At 44.4% G+C, this 17,696-nt stretch overlaps 1 protein-coding gene across 1 annotated transcript in view; it reads right to left on the bottom strand.

The window, feature by feature from the left end:
• The window catches only part of LOC146860824 (sperm-specific sodium:proton exchanger-like), a 4,630,975-nt gene that overhangs the window by 4,174,385 nt on the left and 438,894 nt on the right, over nucleotides 1-17,696 (bottom strand). Inside the window, exon 3 of the mRNA XM_085646174.1 lies at nucleotides 1,527-1,691. Within this exon, the coding sequence (XP_085502300.1) occupies nucleotides 1,527-1,691 (165 nt within the window). The remainder of the gene's footprint in view (nucleotides 1-1,526; nucleotides 1,692-17,696) is intronic.

Genomic DNA, 17,696 nt, shown 5'->3' with positions numbered 1-17,696 from the left:
GCACTCATACATTTACTCAGTCACCCATAGAGCCACACTCACAGATACTTACTCTCCAATACAGCCACTCATACACCAACTCACTTAAGCAAAACACCACTCATTCACCTACACAACCACTTAAGCACACAGTCACTCATTCATATAGCCATTCAGACACCCACTCACTCACCCATACAGTCACTACACACTAACTTACCCACCTTTTGAGCCACTCACACGGCCACTCACTAACCCATACAGCCACTGACACACCCACTCACTCACCAATACAGCTACTCACACAGCATCTCACTCACCACACAGCTACTCACACACCCACTTATACACCCATAGAGACACCCATAAACTCTTGAAAACACTTACACTTGATTGATGATGTCATCAGTGATTTCATCAATGATGCCATTTGTGATCTGATATGTGAGGTATTAAGCAGTGCATTGGGGAGGCGTAAGTTATAGTTAGCTCAGGTAACTATAACTGCAGAATTTCACTGGTTTTGTATGAGCATCATTGATGTTGCCCGCGATCTTACAGACGCGGAAGTAGCAGCCCGGGAACGCCGACCGTTGGACTGACTTAGCCACGAGCAATATTTACCCGGTGCAAGTTAAGAACTATTGAACGCCAGCAGTCCCCCAGTAAAGAGGTGCGGTACTCACCGGTGCAAGACGACTATTGAATCATATGGTGTAATTATGGTGTCAATCAACATACATAATACCTAGAGGGATAAATCGGACGGTACAGAAAGTTGCCTTATGACCTAACGACAGAAAATCACGCAACAAAGAATTCAATTTGTTTATACCTATAAGTTATCCCACAGGTGACTATTTCGGATAAGGAGAAATGAATAGTTATTGTCCTGAAGAAGGAGGCTACGATCAGCAAAAGCATCCGAAACGCGTCGACGCATTGTGCATTTGTTAAATTCGGAAGGGGCTAACAAACTATTGTATGTTTGTGTTTTTGTTTTTTATAAAAACGAAATGTATATTTTATATTGATTATACTTCTATGAAAATATTTTAAGATGCAAATAAATAGTCTGCTGTGATATAATTGGTGTTTTTTGCTTGTAAGTGTTTCACCGGTTGGAGTGATGAGTTTAGACCTCATATGGGAATTCTGACTGAATAGAGTGATTGAATTACTTTAACATTGTCTTTTCCAAAAGGAAAAATTATTTTTACTTCTCAGGAAAATCTGAGCCTAAGTATAATGTCCCTGTAACCTTTGGTTTTTTCAGCAAATATATATATATATATATATATTGAACACATGGCAGAAGAAGTGGCAACTGTGCGTATCAAAGAAATTAGAAGCAATCTTAAATACGCTATGCCATATTTCCATATCCTGCTAAATAGATATCAGGGGATTATCAACTTTTAATAAATTCATAAATACGTGTTTCTAGGTCTTTTTAAAAACACACAGGTGAGTGAACAAGAAACAACATAAAAAAGGCTGTAATTGAATTAAACTATAAAACAACATACGGTTGTTGGATCACTTACCAAAAAAAAAGCTGACATAAACTATTGAAAGGCTAATGGCTACTTCAGTTGTTTCATCATTGGTGACATGAGCCAGCCATAACATTATTAATTTTGCTATTAGCAATCCAAACAAAGGACTTGCGATGAATTTCAGTATTATTCTTATAGTAATCTCAATACCTGCTGTGGAAGATATAAACCATTAAAAATGTTTTATTCACAATTGCAAGACATGTAAAATAAAAGTAAGCCAGTAATCAATTTTTTTAATTTTAAAATTGTGGGGTATTTGTCACAGCAATAAAAGATCAGATCCAAGCACATTTGAGACCTAGGCCCACGTTGTCTGCTAGGTTTTGAATATAAGTTTAAAATGGAAAGGCAGGTTAACAACAGAGTTAATCAATCAAATCCAAGTTTAGTTTATTGTGACATTCTAATATAGGCATAACATTTGGTGCTTGCACTTCATATTATTAACAGAGATTGCTCTGTAGATCAATAAAGCACAGATTCAATTACATAATCCACATGTTAAAATTTCTAGTCCTTGTAATTGTAAAGCTGTATGCCGCAGGCTTGCATGATAGCATAAAAACGACAGAGACACAAGAGTGCTGCTAGTAACTGGAGTGAGGACATGTACTACAGCTCCTTTTTATTAGCATGGTCACCTGACTAGTGACGCCTATGCTGGATGGGTGTGGGTGAGTGTAGTTACAGCCCTCTGGGAGGGGACTGCCCAGTGACTTAATGGTAATTTTAATTACTCCAATTACACGTATTCCTCAATAGTCCGTATGTGTGAGTTTATCTCTTAACCATTCAATGATTACCAAACTTGAATTTACATTTCCAATCCAATATGGCCCCCATCAAATGGAATGTATATATATGTCATTTCCGGCCCAAGATTTCCTGTAATAATTGAGCCCATACAGAAATCAGCTGTACATCCGGGAGAGGTGGTTGGGAACTCAGGACTGTGATGAGGAAGACATAGACTCTGATAATTGAAAATTCCCAGTAAATAACCAGGCATTACTTCCTGGTCTGTCTTTCTCTCACACTCCTTACATATGAGTACCCACCCAAGCAAAATAACTTATTTCAACAAAAACAGAGACACCATCAGGACAGTCCAGAAGTGTATTTAATACAATGATCCAAATAAATCACACTGAAGAGAGACCAACAGAACTTAAAAGAATAGAACCAAAGACTACAGGATACAACTCCCCCCAGTTGGAAACGAGAACGGGTCATAAAAGTGTCAGGGAGAGCCCAAGTGGTAGCAAAGCAAATATCACGAATCGATGCATACTTAAATGCTGCCCAAGAAGCACATACACCCCTAGTACACTGTCCAGGTACGGACTCTGGAACAGACTGGCCAGCTGAAGAATAGGAATGAGAAATGCCCAACTTAATCCAACAAGATATGGTGGAAAGGGAAGGTTTAAGACCATTGTTGGCTAATCCAAGGGTAACAAATAACGCATTAAACTTGCAAAACAAAGCAGCGCGCTGCAAATAAATAAAAAGTGTACGATCGACATCAAGAATATGCAAGCGTACCTCAGTGTCTGACACAGGAGATGGACAAAAACTAGGTAAGCCTATATCCAAATCTAAATAAAAAAGAGGAAAAGAGGAAATCACCTTCTGGACTAGGCCGCAGCAGCATCTTGTCTGGGAAATCCCAAAAAATGGTGGGGAGGACAACAAAGTCCAAATCTTACCTACCAATCTCCCAGAAGAAATGGCCACAAAAAGCACAACCTTGGCTGAAAGAAACTAGAATTTAGTTGAATTTAAGGGCTCAAATTGACACCCTGCAACCCTTGCTGAAGAAGAGGCAAGTACCAAAGTGGCATAGGGGAATAAACAATGGGACATCTGAGAAATCAACTCCGCAGAAAGCGAGCCACCAGAGGGGCTACAGATAGAACACTAGCCCCACGTAAAGCCTGAATAGCAGTCCACTGTTTACTGATTGCAGGCACAGTCAAGCCCAGCTGGAAACCAGTCCAAATGTACTCCAACATGAACCACGGGCACCTCGTCCAGGGTGGGGAAATGAACTGAATTTTCGCCTGATCCTGCACCACTTTTTGAACTACCCAAGAAAGAAGAGGGAGGGTTGGAAAACTATAACGAATACCCCTTGGCCAGGAACAGCCCGAGCATCCCCCGCCCAAGCCCTTGAGGAAAGGACCAGACTATAAAAATGGGGAAGCAGAGCAGCTCATTCCCATCTGTAGCCAACAAACACCGCCATGGGTGACCGGACTGGAGAAGAATGGACTGAAAAAGCATCAGATTCAGACACAATGTCACAAAAGACAGGCACCTAAATGTTCTGTTGTCCATTTCATGACATGACTAAATAGTTGAATCTTGTCTTTAAAAAGGTATAAGTCAAGTGAAATAAATCACATAGACTTTAGAACGTTTGGCCAAATTATTCAGTAGATTGGTAGTAGCAGCCAGTCTGGACACTGTTTGTTTCCTACTATTGTAGCTGTCCAGTCCAGACAAGCTTGCTTGTTTATAAAAAAAGACCATTAAAGCAGGTTTTAAAAAAAGAATAAGAGAAAGAACAAAATAACATAATGGAAAATATACTCCCTACCTATACTCTGAAAATACTCTACCTATACTTGGAAAATATACTCTGCTACTGATCGATTGCCAAGATGGCAATCGATCAGTAGCAGAAAAGACAAGCATTTACAATGCAATAGGTCTCGCAATTGTGAGATTTTGAGCTATTCGCGTTGTAAATGGCGATGCCTTTTCTAATATTAAAAGGCATTGTCATTTACATTACCAATAAAGTACAAATAAAAAAATTAATGAATCAGAGTGTGGTGTCCCTGAAACCGGTGCTGAGCTCCATATTACAGTTAAAACATTTTTTTTAACTGAGCGCTGTGTCCCTAAAGTGGGCACTGCGCTCAGCATGAAAATGTATTAAAAAATAAATAAAAGGTGAAATAATATTGCCATTGTGCCGTGAGTGCTGTGGTGGTATGGGGCAGCCACTTTTAAAGTTAGAGCGGCATAGCGCTCTATACGAAATGCGTCCGCTATTGTCCTGTGTGGGCGCACTGCAAATACAAAAAAAGCAGCCGCCATTGTCCCATTAGTGAATAAACAAAACAGTGCTCACCCACTTATAACGAGCCAAATAAAAGGTCCATTTGTTATGGGAGGTAACAAATGCAGATAAGACGGTACCAAGGAGGGACCAACAAGCCTATTTCCGAATCAGAAGCCAGCATTTACGAAGGACAATGGCACAAGCTAATGACAAATAAGGTCGTAGAGTGGGAGGGGCTTCCAGTGCATACTCCAATACAGAATGCCTCACAGAGCAAGCAGCGCATGCGCGCTGGCCCTAGGCTCGACCTAAAAAGCACACTTTCTGGATAAATATCTAGCTTTCTGACACATTTGGTGGAATTCTCTTCAGCCGTTTTTTCTGTATTCTCGTCGATAAAAAAAGCGTTTTGGGATACCCTTTTTTCTTTGTCCCCACTTGAGGGATTATCCCAAAACTTTTCAGGAAGGAGTGGAGGTGGATGAACGTTTTTAAAAAAAGTTTCTTAAATGGCGTTATTAGCAAAACAAAAAAGCACTCTTCCTATGGAAAATCTGACTAACTAGCGTATAACTATACAGAGGCGCACTCTTTCTCTCTCTCTCTCTCATATATTATAAATATATATATCTATAAATATATGCATAGATAGATATATATGTGTGTGTGAGTGTATCATCAGTAACGTAAATGTGGAATCAGGAATATTAACTTTTCGTTCCTATATGCACTTACCTACTCAATACTTTGGACTTTCGTATTTTGATTATAATATTAAGGTATAACAATATTTCCTACTTGATATTCTTTAGGCTACAACTGGTATCAACTGGTTTCACTTACTGTTTTAATTAACCAATGGATCTGGGCGAGCTGGATTCAATAGAAACATTAGTAACTGGTCAACTGGTATTTGCACTACTGGAAAAAATAAGTAAAGATTATAGGCCTAGGCATAATGCAATTTTTGGAGTAAGTAAAGAGTATGTGAAAGAGTACTCTTATATTACTGCTTCCTTTAATCATGAATCCTTTTGTGGATCGGTCCCAGTGTAATTGCATCTACATATTGCTTACTACCCCTGATGTGGCGTGGAAGCGCTTTTCGGCGAGTAGCACTTTATTCCGGATCCCCACAAGGATTAGTGGTGAATTTGTATAGGAAAACAATAAATTAATTTGAGCAGTGGACACGCGAGTCTGTTATTTGGGTTGAAAAGGATAGTGGAGGGATAGAAGAGGGAGGGGTTTGCATTTATATAGCGCTTGGCACCCCTGATGAGGCATCAAAATCGCTTTTCGAGGAATGAGAAATGCTGGTCATTTCGTGTTTGTTTAGCATTGCATGGTTGCCTGGCAGTGCAGGTCAAGAGGGGTGTGTCTGCCTGCCTCTGATGTTCTAGTGACATTCATGCCTCACCTTTCTCTGCTGAAAGCCCCCAGCCCACATGTGGCTTTCTGACGACACACCTGCATCTGGTTGGCCCCGTGCGACCCACAACCTTGTTAATATCCCAATGTAAAATGTGTTGAGTTTGTGGTGCGCGCAGTGGTCGAAGTGGGCGAGATCGGCAGGGCACGGCGTGCCCCTACTTCTTTATTATCATAGAGTCCGTTCCCCTACTTTCTTATTTTAAATATGCCTCCCAGATGGCAGAAATCGCGAAGGCCGATAGTTAAGGCTTGGCTTTTGGGGACGGGCAGAGAAGGAAAAGGACTCTGGGGCATATTATCAAGACAGGCGATAAAATTATCGGCGCTTTAGCGGCAAAAAACTGCCGCTAAAACGGTGATAATGGGCTTGATAATATGCTCTATGGAATTCCAATTGAAGTCCATGTTAGATGTGAAGGACATCTAACCTGAGCTTCAATTGGAATTCCATAGAGCATATTATCAAGCTCATTAACGCCGTTTTAGCGGCAGAAAACTGCCGCTAAAGCGGAGATAATTTTATCGCCTGTCTTGATAATATGCCCGTCTGTCTTTTCCTTCGTGCCCAAGGAAGACAAGGACAGTGTCCAGCACTCCTGCTGCTGGCAGCAGCCCCCCCCCTTGATTCCCCCTCTTCCCTCTCTTTCTGTCTCGCTCCTCCTCTTTTAGTGAAACCAAGACTTCAAGAAACAGGTAATTAACTTTTAAGTGTACTACTTGGCCTTGCAGGCGCGGTTTGCACATCACTGGTTCCACAAGATCAGCCACCCATCCCATTACGATTTGCAGACTAGCTGCTACTTTACCATTGAAAACTGCACGGATGAAAAAGCACCTTAAGTCCAACAGAGGAATACACATAGTTGAACGCACAGTATGGGCATGTTTGAGACTGGTTGCGATATATGCGATGACTGATGTACTCCCTCGCAATGTCGCTATGGAACAACCCTCAAAATATGCCAGCTTTTGAGCCAGGGGTAGTGAAGCAGCTGTGCACACTCCAGATACACACACTGAGCAATCTTTTTATAAGCAAGACCTTCAAATCACACAGGTATCTCATTCATCTAAGCTCGATGCTCGATGCTGAACGATCCCGCAGAGCTGGAGCTTCTCACTTTTATCATGATGAATCCTTAACCAACTTGGCTGATTACCACAATGTAAAAAGCAGTAATGGTAAAAATTGTAGTAGATGACGTGCATTGCAGATCTGACTTCAATGAACAAGAATCCCAACCTTCTCTTTCCTCCTTTCGTTTATTTGCTCCCCTGTGAAATGGATCCAAAAAAGAAAAACACTTTTGCTGGAAACGTTGGGGCAGATTTACAAGCCCCTTGCGTGACTTTTGCGCTGCAGTTGTGTCACTTTTTTGATGCAACAGCAGCGCAAACAGTGCGCCCTATTTACAACGTGACGCATCTAGGGAGATGCGTCACGTTGTAAAGCCCTGCGTCACATTATACCTGCGTCAGGTATAATGTATGCATGGTGGGCATTCCCACACAGGAAGACCTCGTAAAAGTGACTCAGTGAAATCACTGCGCCACTTTTAGGACGCCACTGCGTCAAAACCTTACGCCTGCTTCAAGAAGGAGTAAGTAGTGACGCAGTGTAGTGGGAATAGGCCTCAACACGCATTGCTGGAGTTGCGTCGTGCTTGCGACACGACTCCAGCAAATGTGTGACTTTTCCGCCAACAGATGCGTCAGAATTTCTGACGCATCTGTCATTCCTTGCGCCATAGTGCGCTGTATTGTAAATACGACGCATCTATGGTGGCGCAAGGGTTTCTAAGGGTGGCGCAGGGAAAGTGACGCATCTGTACAGATGCGTCACTTTCTTGTAAATCTGCCCCGTTGTCTTTTTCTGACATTTTTCTATTTCTAAATGCAGCCTCGGGGTGGAGAGAAATAAAACATTCAAAATATAAAAAATAACTAACTAACTAACTAAAGCAAGACAGAGTGGTTCCAAAGTGGCCAGATTGATTTATTCACACCTAAACACATTAGCGCCACTTTACAGTGCTTGCCAGTGAAGCGCTACTTTTGTTTTCTCGTCGCTCTTTGAGCAACACTGTTTTCCCTAGGTGGGAAAGTGCACTATTCCTGGAGGTACTGAAATACCTACTTGATGGGTGAACTGAAAAATAAAATGCATACCATGGCTCTGTATTCACAAATGTGGTCTTTTTAAACCATACTGCTTACGTTTTGTAAGGATATAAGCAATGGGCATTGAAACGGGTCCCTTCTGGGCCCTGTAGTCATGGCCTTAACTTTTCAGGCAAAAGCACTCACTAATTTCTGAATAAAAAGAAAAAGGTAACCATGTTGTTACTGCTTACATTTCACATGCTTTTACTTGATTTTGCCTTCCCTATGAGTGTTTGCTTTTTCTAGGATGGTGTTAAATTTTGTTAGGCAGCATATTACTCTTGACTAGTGCGATTTTGAATTGAGTCACATCCAGGTGTTTATAGCGGGTCAGTGCCGTGCAAGTTTCTCTCAGTGGGGCAGTATGGTGTTCGGTGGGGGAGAGGATGTGGCACTATGGTCTGAGCTGCTGAATTTGGAACTGGGGAACCAGGTTCCGCCTTCATGACCAGTCCACCAGACCTTTCTCCTGAGGGAGCACATTCCCATGCTAGACCTTAGAAGGCCCCGCAAGATCTTAAAAGCCCTGGTGCCTTAGCACCAGCATGTGGACCCTAGCAGCGGCAAGTGTTGGTTAACCTTGTAGGCCTGTCCACCACAATACATTCTGAAGTTCACCTCCAGTCCAGTGGCGTAGCTAGGGGGGGGCGAGGGGGGCGGACCGCCCCAGGCGGCACGGTTTTGGAGGCGGCGGCCGCGCGGCACTGTTTGAAGCTCACGTGACCTGATTTCAACTACTGCCTGCACTAGCGCACGCACGCACGCTGCACGCACCGCATAGTGGTGGTGGTGTGGTGCGTGCGCGCGCGCGCGCGCGAGCGTCGCGAGGTGGACAGTCATTCAGATGATGGTGCCCTCTGTGCAACTGGAGCCAAATTGTAAATGAAAATGCTGCCTGCGCACCCAAAGCTATTACGACGGCACAAAAACATGCTAAGCATGCTGGCCTGACCTGCGTCACAGGATAATGTGCACGCCGGGAACAATGGGAAATGTTCAGGTAGGCTTTCACAGCTTGGAGGCGGGCGGCTTTTGGGGATTTCAGAGGGACTTTATATTGTTACCCTATGTGTCACAGCTGTGTCACTGTGTTGCGTTCATCAAGCCATGATATTGTGCAACCCCTCACTGCCCCCACCCCCCAGCACCATAAAGGGCGGGAGGGAGTGACCGGTCCAAACAAATATTGTAAAACACTGTTTTGGGACATCATGGTGGTATGATGCGGTAGACATTGAGAAGTGCTTTCTCAGACAGTGTGCGCAGTTGAAATCCCTAAAAGTGCATTCCTCCAAGCCCTGCTCCTTCTAGTCACAGCTCTTACTATGGGTGTGCCTCCACCCTCCATAGACACTGATGAAAGCAAGGCAATCTGTGAAGCAATCATTAAAATAGACAGAAAGAGCATAATGAAAGCAAAATGACCGGAAGAATTCCCGAACAAAAAGTAGCAAACGGATCTTCATATAAGAGTAACCGATGAGAGGTAAAGAGTTTGGTCCAGAGTAGGTTGCCATAGTTCACATGTTGGCAAGCTGCATACCTCTTGCATCGGCCCAAGGCGCAGTCACAGCACTTGTTAAGTTACCTTAAACTCAGGACTAAAGCTCCTTGCCTGAACTAAATGCTCAAAGTAATGGAGTTTCGAAACCTCTGAAAAATAAGGAATAGCCAAATACAATTCAGATGAAAATGTCACTTCACGACTGAGGCGCAATCCTTCTTCAGGAAATGGAAGGTGGTAAAGAAAGGGCTAGTTTTTAAATATACATAACTGCCGGACTGCTCATGTAGTTACAATATAACAATGCCTTTTGGCATCCTACAAGCCTAAACTGTCAGAGCAGATTGTGCAGAGGTCTGAGTTTCACGATGTGCAGACTTGATCAAGTCCACATCCACGCATACATTTTGACAGGTCAGACCCGCTGGAATTTAACAGAGGGAAAAATGGACAGCAGCTTTGGTGCAGCGAGCACCACCATTCTCATTGTATTCCCCATCAGGGTGTAAACATTTGGAATAGTTTGAATTTATACCACCCCATAAATTTCAAACCCAGAAATATCAGATGTTATCAGGTACAAAAGCTACATTCGACATACCCCTTCGTAGCACTAAAAATAAGGCTTTTACTGTTTGATACATTCATATAAACTGAAAGATATACATCACTGCTACAGATCACCTGTGAGGTTCCTTGCGAGATTACACTACATCAGTTCCTAGCTTTCAAGTGTCTGTTATCAGGCCATTTATGGAGCCATTTATTAGGCTCTTGCTGATAGACCACAAAGTAGTGTGGCTACTGCATAGGTTTAACCTGTATAGCTCCTTCCATATACTTATTCCCTCTGCATGAAACTGATTCTCCATGCTCCTGGGGTACCTCTGTATGTTTTACCTCTGCTCTGTCATGCTGAAACTCAGATCAGTCAAAATCTTGTTTCTGGTCATGATTTTCCAGGTTGCACAGCTAGGTTTACTGGTTGTGATCATCCCGGTGGTGAAGTTGAATTCAACCATTTTTTCTTTCCTGCTATTGATTTAATTTATGTATTACTATAACAGACGGTTCCAAATCGCCATTTGTTTAAACAAATAATCTTACATTTAAATTGAATTGATTGTCCATTGTATGAAAGGTGACCCTGAACACCTACTTTCTGGTGAGATCAGGGGAGTTACACGTTTGAGGAGAGATCCTTTTCAATACACATGCTCCATGGTACATGTTTGTACTACCAAATCAAGTATCATATAAAACAATATCATATGTCTGTCCTGCTTTTTCAACATGGCGGCCTGCGTGGATTTTGGAGTGTGATTTAGGCTCATGACACTTGAGTACCACTCCTTAACTTGGCAAAATGAAAACTTCCACAGAGCCCCATTCAGTCTACTATTAAAGTAATGACTTAAAATCATATAAGCAAACCCCTCTTCTTGTAATACAACATGCATTACGGTATTGCCGGTGGCACAGCTAATTCCAGCTGCCAGAACGCAGTTCGCGACTACTGGTGTGGCGCTCATGGGGGGCACAAAAATAATTCAAAGCAACGGAAAGGAACAAAGTAGGAACAGCTGGACGGAATGTCCGGATTACTTTCCGGTAATGACTATGCTAATGTCCAGTATTTGTAAAGCGCAAACAATTACCCGAAGGTGTCAAGGCGCTGGGGGCCGTCGGGAAGATTAAGCGAGATATTGCCCAGAGTCACATGGTGCTGGGCAGACCCCTGCCGCCGGAGCCGGGGATTGAACCATGATCCCCAGCGTCCACCGTCAGTCGCCCTGGCGGCTGCGCCACACCTCTTCCCTGTAAGGGTATGACTGGCAATATAGTCTCCCACGTACACCTCGTATTGATAAACTTAGTGGTGAGAAAGTCTAGCGCCCATCTTAGTAAAAAAGCCTCAAAGCATTTTGCAATACGGAAAATAACTTCCTCCTATGCCGGACACAATCCAGTTGGAGGATGTCACTTCCTGCAGTTACCTGTAGACTTTTTAGTCACAGGATTATGCGAATACTTAGCGCGATCAGTGGTGTAGCTAGGGGGGGGGCGAGGAGGGCGGACTTCCCCAGGCGGCACTGTTTTGGATGCGGCGGCCGCTCAGCACTGGCGGCCCGCTGCGGCGGCCTTTATAATTTATTTGGGGACACTCACTGTCTGACACTTTGTCAGTCAGTGTCCCCAGTCCCCAAATAAATTATAAAGGCCGCCGCAATGGGCCGCCAGTGCCTCGCGGCCCTGTTTGAAGTGCAAGCAAGCTCACGTGACCTGCTTGCAACTACTGCCTGCACTAGCGCACGCACGCTGCACGCACCGCATAGTGGTGGTGGTGTGGTGCGTGCGCGCTCGCGTCGCGACCGGGTCACTAGTCTCTCCTGGGCAATGCCAACCTCCAGTGCACAGACACGGGCTAAGGCGGGGACGAGTCACAGGTCCCGCAGTCATGTTGAGCTCAGCTGCCGCCTGCGGTGCACATCGAGCGGGCGGCATTTATCAAAGGTTTGTGCTGCACTTATAGGCGACGCCATAATTCTGAACTGCGCGATAGCCTGGGAGCCAGCTTCGAGCTACTCGACCCTGTCCCGGTGGGGATCTTGAGGAATGGATTGATTCCCACCACCGACGCATGCCATCCAGGACAGGCGGGCCCAGGCAACGCCGGCCGCGGCTAAATTAAGTTGGTCAACAGCCTGCTAATGCTGGGCAAGGCCACTGAGAGCGGCTCAAAGCAGCATGATGAGATCCCGCCTGGCGACTCGACCCATGACCTCAGGCCTACCTATGGCTTACTCGAGTGAGGCAGGCCTTCTGAGTCGCCGGCGAACCTGTGCAGAAGTGTAGGAGCTGTCTAAGCTTCTCATGTCAGCACCTGCGCGTGGGATCCGATGCACAGCTGCCACAAGAAGTCATTCATCTTCAGGAGTCAGTACGAGTGCCGGTATGTTTTAAAGCAAACACTTCTGTGCAGTGCCATATGTATTTTTTAGACTACTTTTACAGCCTGCTGCATAACACGCACTGGTGCAAGTACTCTTAGATAGTGCGGGCTTTTTAATGCTTACTCTCTCAAAAAGTATATGTATTTGAAATAAACTGCCTACAGCCGAGTTGTGACCCCTAGGCTATGTGTACTTTAATCAAACTTTTCTCCTGAGGCTTGCATGCACCCCCATGCTTAATCGTGTCTCAATGTTAATTGCTTAGACTAGCAATGCAACGTAGCTTCAGATTGTTAATAAATAACGGGTGGCGACGCACACCCTGCTGTTATCAGCGAATTGATTTTTATCAAATTGCTCAGTGTGTCCTTTTGAGATAAATTACAGTCTGCAGAGGGGTTGTGACCTCTAAGCTACGCGTGTACCCTTCCATTTCCAGTGCTTTGCAGCCGTTTTAAAATCTTCTTACAGTTTGTCGTTGCTCAAATGGTTGTAATTTCTGATAATTATGCTGACATTATAAAAATGTCACACTTAGCAATCTGAAACCTTGGCAGCTATGCTTCCTTTATGTCCGGCCTGCTGCTCTTAGCTGTACTTCCGGTGCCAGCTGCGTCCCTTCACGTGCACAAACCATGAGCTGAACATTGCAGGCATTGCCCTGTAGAAACGTAGACATGGCCGCCGGTTGTACAGTGTGGTGTCGGAGAGCATTCCATAAAGTATAGAACCCTGCGAATGCTGGTAATTTCTACGTTTTTATTTCTTTATTTGAAATTTTATACCACACGCAGACGACGTTAAAGTACTCTACAGTTTTTTATTTTTACAAAAAAAATTGAGAAATGATTCCAAATAATAAACATACATATTTACAAAGAAATGTTCAGGATGACGTCGGAGCATTTTGCAATTTGTAGATACATATTTTGAGAAATGGATCCAAGTCATATAAATCCATGTTAGCAAAGACGTGTTGCCTTATAGTGAACGTTAAGTAGTCAGTTTGTTCTTCACGCTACAATATTTGATTTAAGAATGACACTGCATGTGGCGGTGCAGGTGCTGGAGAGAGCTGCAATTAAATGTCACAAACTAAGTGTTAGTGTTAGGTGTAATGAGGCATGAATATGGAGTTTTATTGGATAAATAAAAAATCCATATTCTGGGTGCTGTTATTGAGATGGAGTAAGGGCCTACTTTGGAGTTTGGCCGATGGGATACTCAGACACAAATGTATTACAGGTGCATTGTAGCCTATAGCCTTTGTATACAGAACACATGATATGTGCCACTGTGTGGCAGAGTATTCCATTCACCAATCTCTAAATAAGGTCATACGATTTTTTTATGTTGAATTTCAGAGCTACAAGTATCAGTGCTTCTTTGTTTCTGGGGTTTCTGTTTTGCCCAGTGACGTGTAATTGCTGATGCTAGGTAGGTTGGTGAAGGGCTTTGAAGGTTATGCGCACCATCCTGAGTATGCAGTGTTTCTCTACTGGGAGCGAGCTCAGACATTCTCTAACTGTTGAGATGTGGTCTCCCCTTTCCATGTTTGCAGTAAGCCTTGCTGCTGAGATTAATAATAATGTTGGTGAAGCCAGGCTCGATAGGCCAGTGAGTAGGGCAGTTTCACATACCTACCTGGTGACATCTAGAGAATGGACTAAGGTTTGCAGATCTTGTTTTTAACATAAGGCACCACATCATGCACAAATCTTGCACTGAACCAAGATCTGCTATTCTCGAGTTAGGGCACGAGATAGGGGTTGCCTTAAAGCTGGTATTAGTGTTTGAGTTGGAGTGACAGTCAATATTAGTGTTAGAAAGAATTAGATTACAACTAGGATGAGGGTGATGGTTATATGAATGGGACGGGGTGGAACAAGGACTGGAATTATTAGCATCGCTTGGATTAACAATAGGTTTAGAGATACATGTATGATTATTCTTAGATTGCGGGTTAGTTTTAAGGTTTGGAGGAACACAAGTGTTTCGATTGGGTCTTACCGCAGGTTTGTGGTTAGGGTTTGTGTTCTAGGTTTAGAGTTACAGTTAAAGTCATTGAGCCAACGATTGTGCAAGGAGGAATCCAGACTGCTTAACACCCAGCCTTAGCACAAAGACCAGCAATTTACAAATAAACATAGAATTGTCAGAGACTGTATCAAGCTCTGAAAACTATAAAGGGCCTACCACAGCAGGCTTCTTTTTTGGTCACTCTGGTGAGACACTAAAAACACACACAACATGCGCCCTTCTTTAAAAATTCAAATGAGTAAAATATCTGGTTACCACATTATCAGGCCAATACCTGCCTTGATAATGTCCAGAGGGCTTGTGACACATTCATATGGGAGGGGGACTAGAATTTCGTTGAGTCAGAGAAGGTAATAACCAAGAGAAACAGGATTGGGAGCACCTAGTGGTGCTCGAACAATTTTCAGAGTGGCGTCGCTGCCATCAGTGCTTCATCACTGAACTCACAATGTTGAACATATATCATTAAAGCATGGTGTGTTCGCGCAGTGTCATTTATTGACAGCACAATCTCCATTGAAGTGGCCACTTAACTTGCAAAGACATACACAATTTTACAGATAAAACGAATGTAGCGCACAAACGATGTGTGGAAATCGGGTGTCAACCAATCAAGCAAACAGGATTTGCATAGCGCTACTTATCACCTGTGAGGGTATCTAGGCGCTGGAGGGTGGGGGCGGTGCTGCTGATTAGGGACGTTAATCGAATAACCATGTTTTTAGGCCCTTCCTGAAATCCTGCACGGTGGCAGTCTGTGTGTTCTCCTTTGTACTGCCGGTCACCGGTGTATTTAACTGTGTAGCCTTGGACCGTGTCATGTATGTGCATGCAACTTGCATGATCGAGGTAACTATTAGCGGCGATACTATGTGTCTCTCGGTCCTTTTTCCCCAGCATCCCTCATCCCCCTCTCCAGGGGCGGCAATCTGAGGGATAGCCCCGGGCGCCACAAGCTCTAGCTACGCCTCTGCTCCAGTCTTCTGGACAGGCCTATGAAGCAGCACATCATAGAGTGAGATTGACTCTGTCACTGAGGTCACCGGACCCTTGAGCAGGGTGGCTCTAGGGCAGTGCGACCACACCAGGTCCTGACCAGCAGAGGCCCGTGCAGGTAACAGCGGTGAGGCAGAGGGGCCGGGTAAGGGGGGATTTCGAGGAATGAGGCAGGGGGAAAATTAAATAAATAAATAATTTTCCCTCTGCATCGTCCCTCGAAATCCCCCCTTACCCGGCCCCACCGCCCCAGTGCTGTTACCTGCATGGACCGCGGCTGGTGCTGACTTCAGGTGGGGTCGTCGTGTTTGCAAGTATTATATGGTTTTAAAAGCACTTGCTTCCTCCTTCCTGGCCTCCAACAATTTTCGGCAATAATAAAAAAGTCATGATAACTCTAGCGATTAATGTCCCCTTCCCTCCTACATCCTCCTGCTGTTGTGCCTTTTGTTAGGTCACTCCCTGGCCTCTGTTGTTGCTCTCAGCTGGGGCTGGACTGTCCCACTGCGGGCTCTTGCCCGAGGGTGCTGTGCGCAAGAAGGGGCTGTGGGTAGGAGGTCAAGGAGGGGTGCAAGGACTGTACTGGCTCCTGGAGGACGCCCCTTACCTGCTGCGAAGATGGAGGTAAAGGGTCTTGTCTGTTTCCTCTTAAATGTATTGAGCAGGCCCTTAACTTAAAGCATGCCTTCTGGTGTCGCAGAGCAGATCTGCAATACTTGTGTTTCTTTCGACACCACCACGAATTTATTGTCTTTGAGAATAGTTAGTATCTACATCTTATTCAAGTTATCAGCATCCGAAGGGTAAAAGGTTGAGCCAACCCCCCCCTGAGATTTACACAGACCCTGAGATAATTGCAGATTACTTCTGAGTGAGGAAAGCGTGTATAGTGCCTTACAACAAACCAATTCAACTCTATGCGCTGAAAGGCATAGCGGACTCGTAGAACGATGTGGACTGGTGCGAGTATGGTGACCACATATCTCATCTCTCCCACTTTTCCTTTCCTGGGCTTCGCTTTTACATATCATTGTTATCAGGGGTGTTAGTCTTGTCACAATAAACCAAGACTACAACTCCCAGAATGCACTGATATGTAAAAGCAAAGGCCACGAATGGAGAAGTAGTGTCACGGGGACAGAGCCTTCTGATCCTCCTAGGTGTGAAGGCAAGGGGGGCACTTTACTGGTCCCGGAAGAAGACTCACCTTGGTTGCAGGGATAAGGGGTTTCTGACGGTTTCTAAGCGCTACTGTTTCAACATCCGGGCTTAGGGGTGGCAGTTGTGTTTATGTAGCATGTCTCTCGTCTGAGGACAGTAAAGTGCTTTACGCATGAAAGGGTGTACTCAAGGCCCGTTTACAAGAATGCACTGGGTGCCGACAGTAGTGCGGTTAACTCAGTGGTCGAAGTGGGGGGGAGGGGGGGGTGGGGGGGAGGTAGGGGCACTTAGGGTGACCAACTGGCATTGGTGCAAATTCAGGACGGTAAGTGTAAAAATTCAGGACAAAGGGTCAAAATTCAGGACACAAATTCAGGACAGGAGGTCAACATTCAGGACAAAACTTCAGGACAATAGGTACGTTTTACAGACACATCAGAGGAGGTCACGCAATAGTATATAAGTAAGCCCAGCCATATCCAAACATATTCAACCATTTGCAAACCTATCCATCATGTATCCTTCCATCTATCATTTCACTCATACATCCCTTCATCCATCCTTTCACTCATCCATCATCCACCCTTTCACCCTATCCATCTGTACACTCATCCATCCACTCTTCTACCCATCCATTCACTCATCCATCCAGCCATTTACCCTTTCACCCATCCAGCCATCCTTTCACTTACTCATCCATCCACCCAGTCACTCATCCTTCCACCCATCCACCCTTTCAGTCATCCATCCATCCCCCCTTTCTCTCTCCATCGACCCTTTCACTTAGCCATCCTTCCTTCCATCCATCCACCCACCCATCCATCTACTCA

Source organism: Triturus cristatus, chromosome 3_1, assembly GCF_964204655.1.
Source record: "Triturus cristatus chromosome 3_1, aTriCri1.1, whole genome shotgun sequence".
In the NCBI taxonomy this organism is placed as follows: domain Eukaryota; kingdom Metazoa; phylum Chordata; class Amphibia; order Caudata; family Salamandridae; genus Triturus; species Triturus cristatus.
This window is presented reverse-complemented; position numbering and strand designations above follow the sequence as displayed.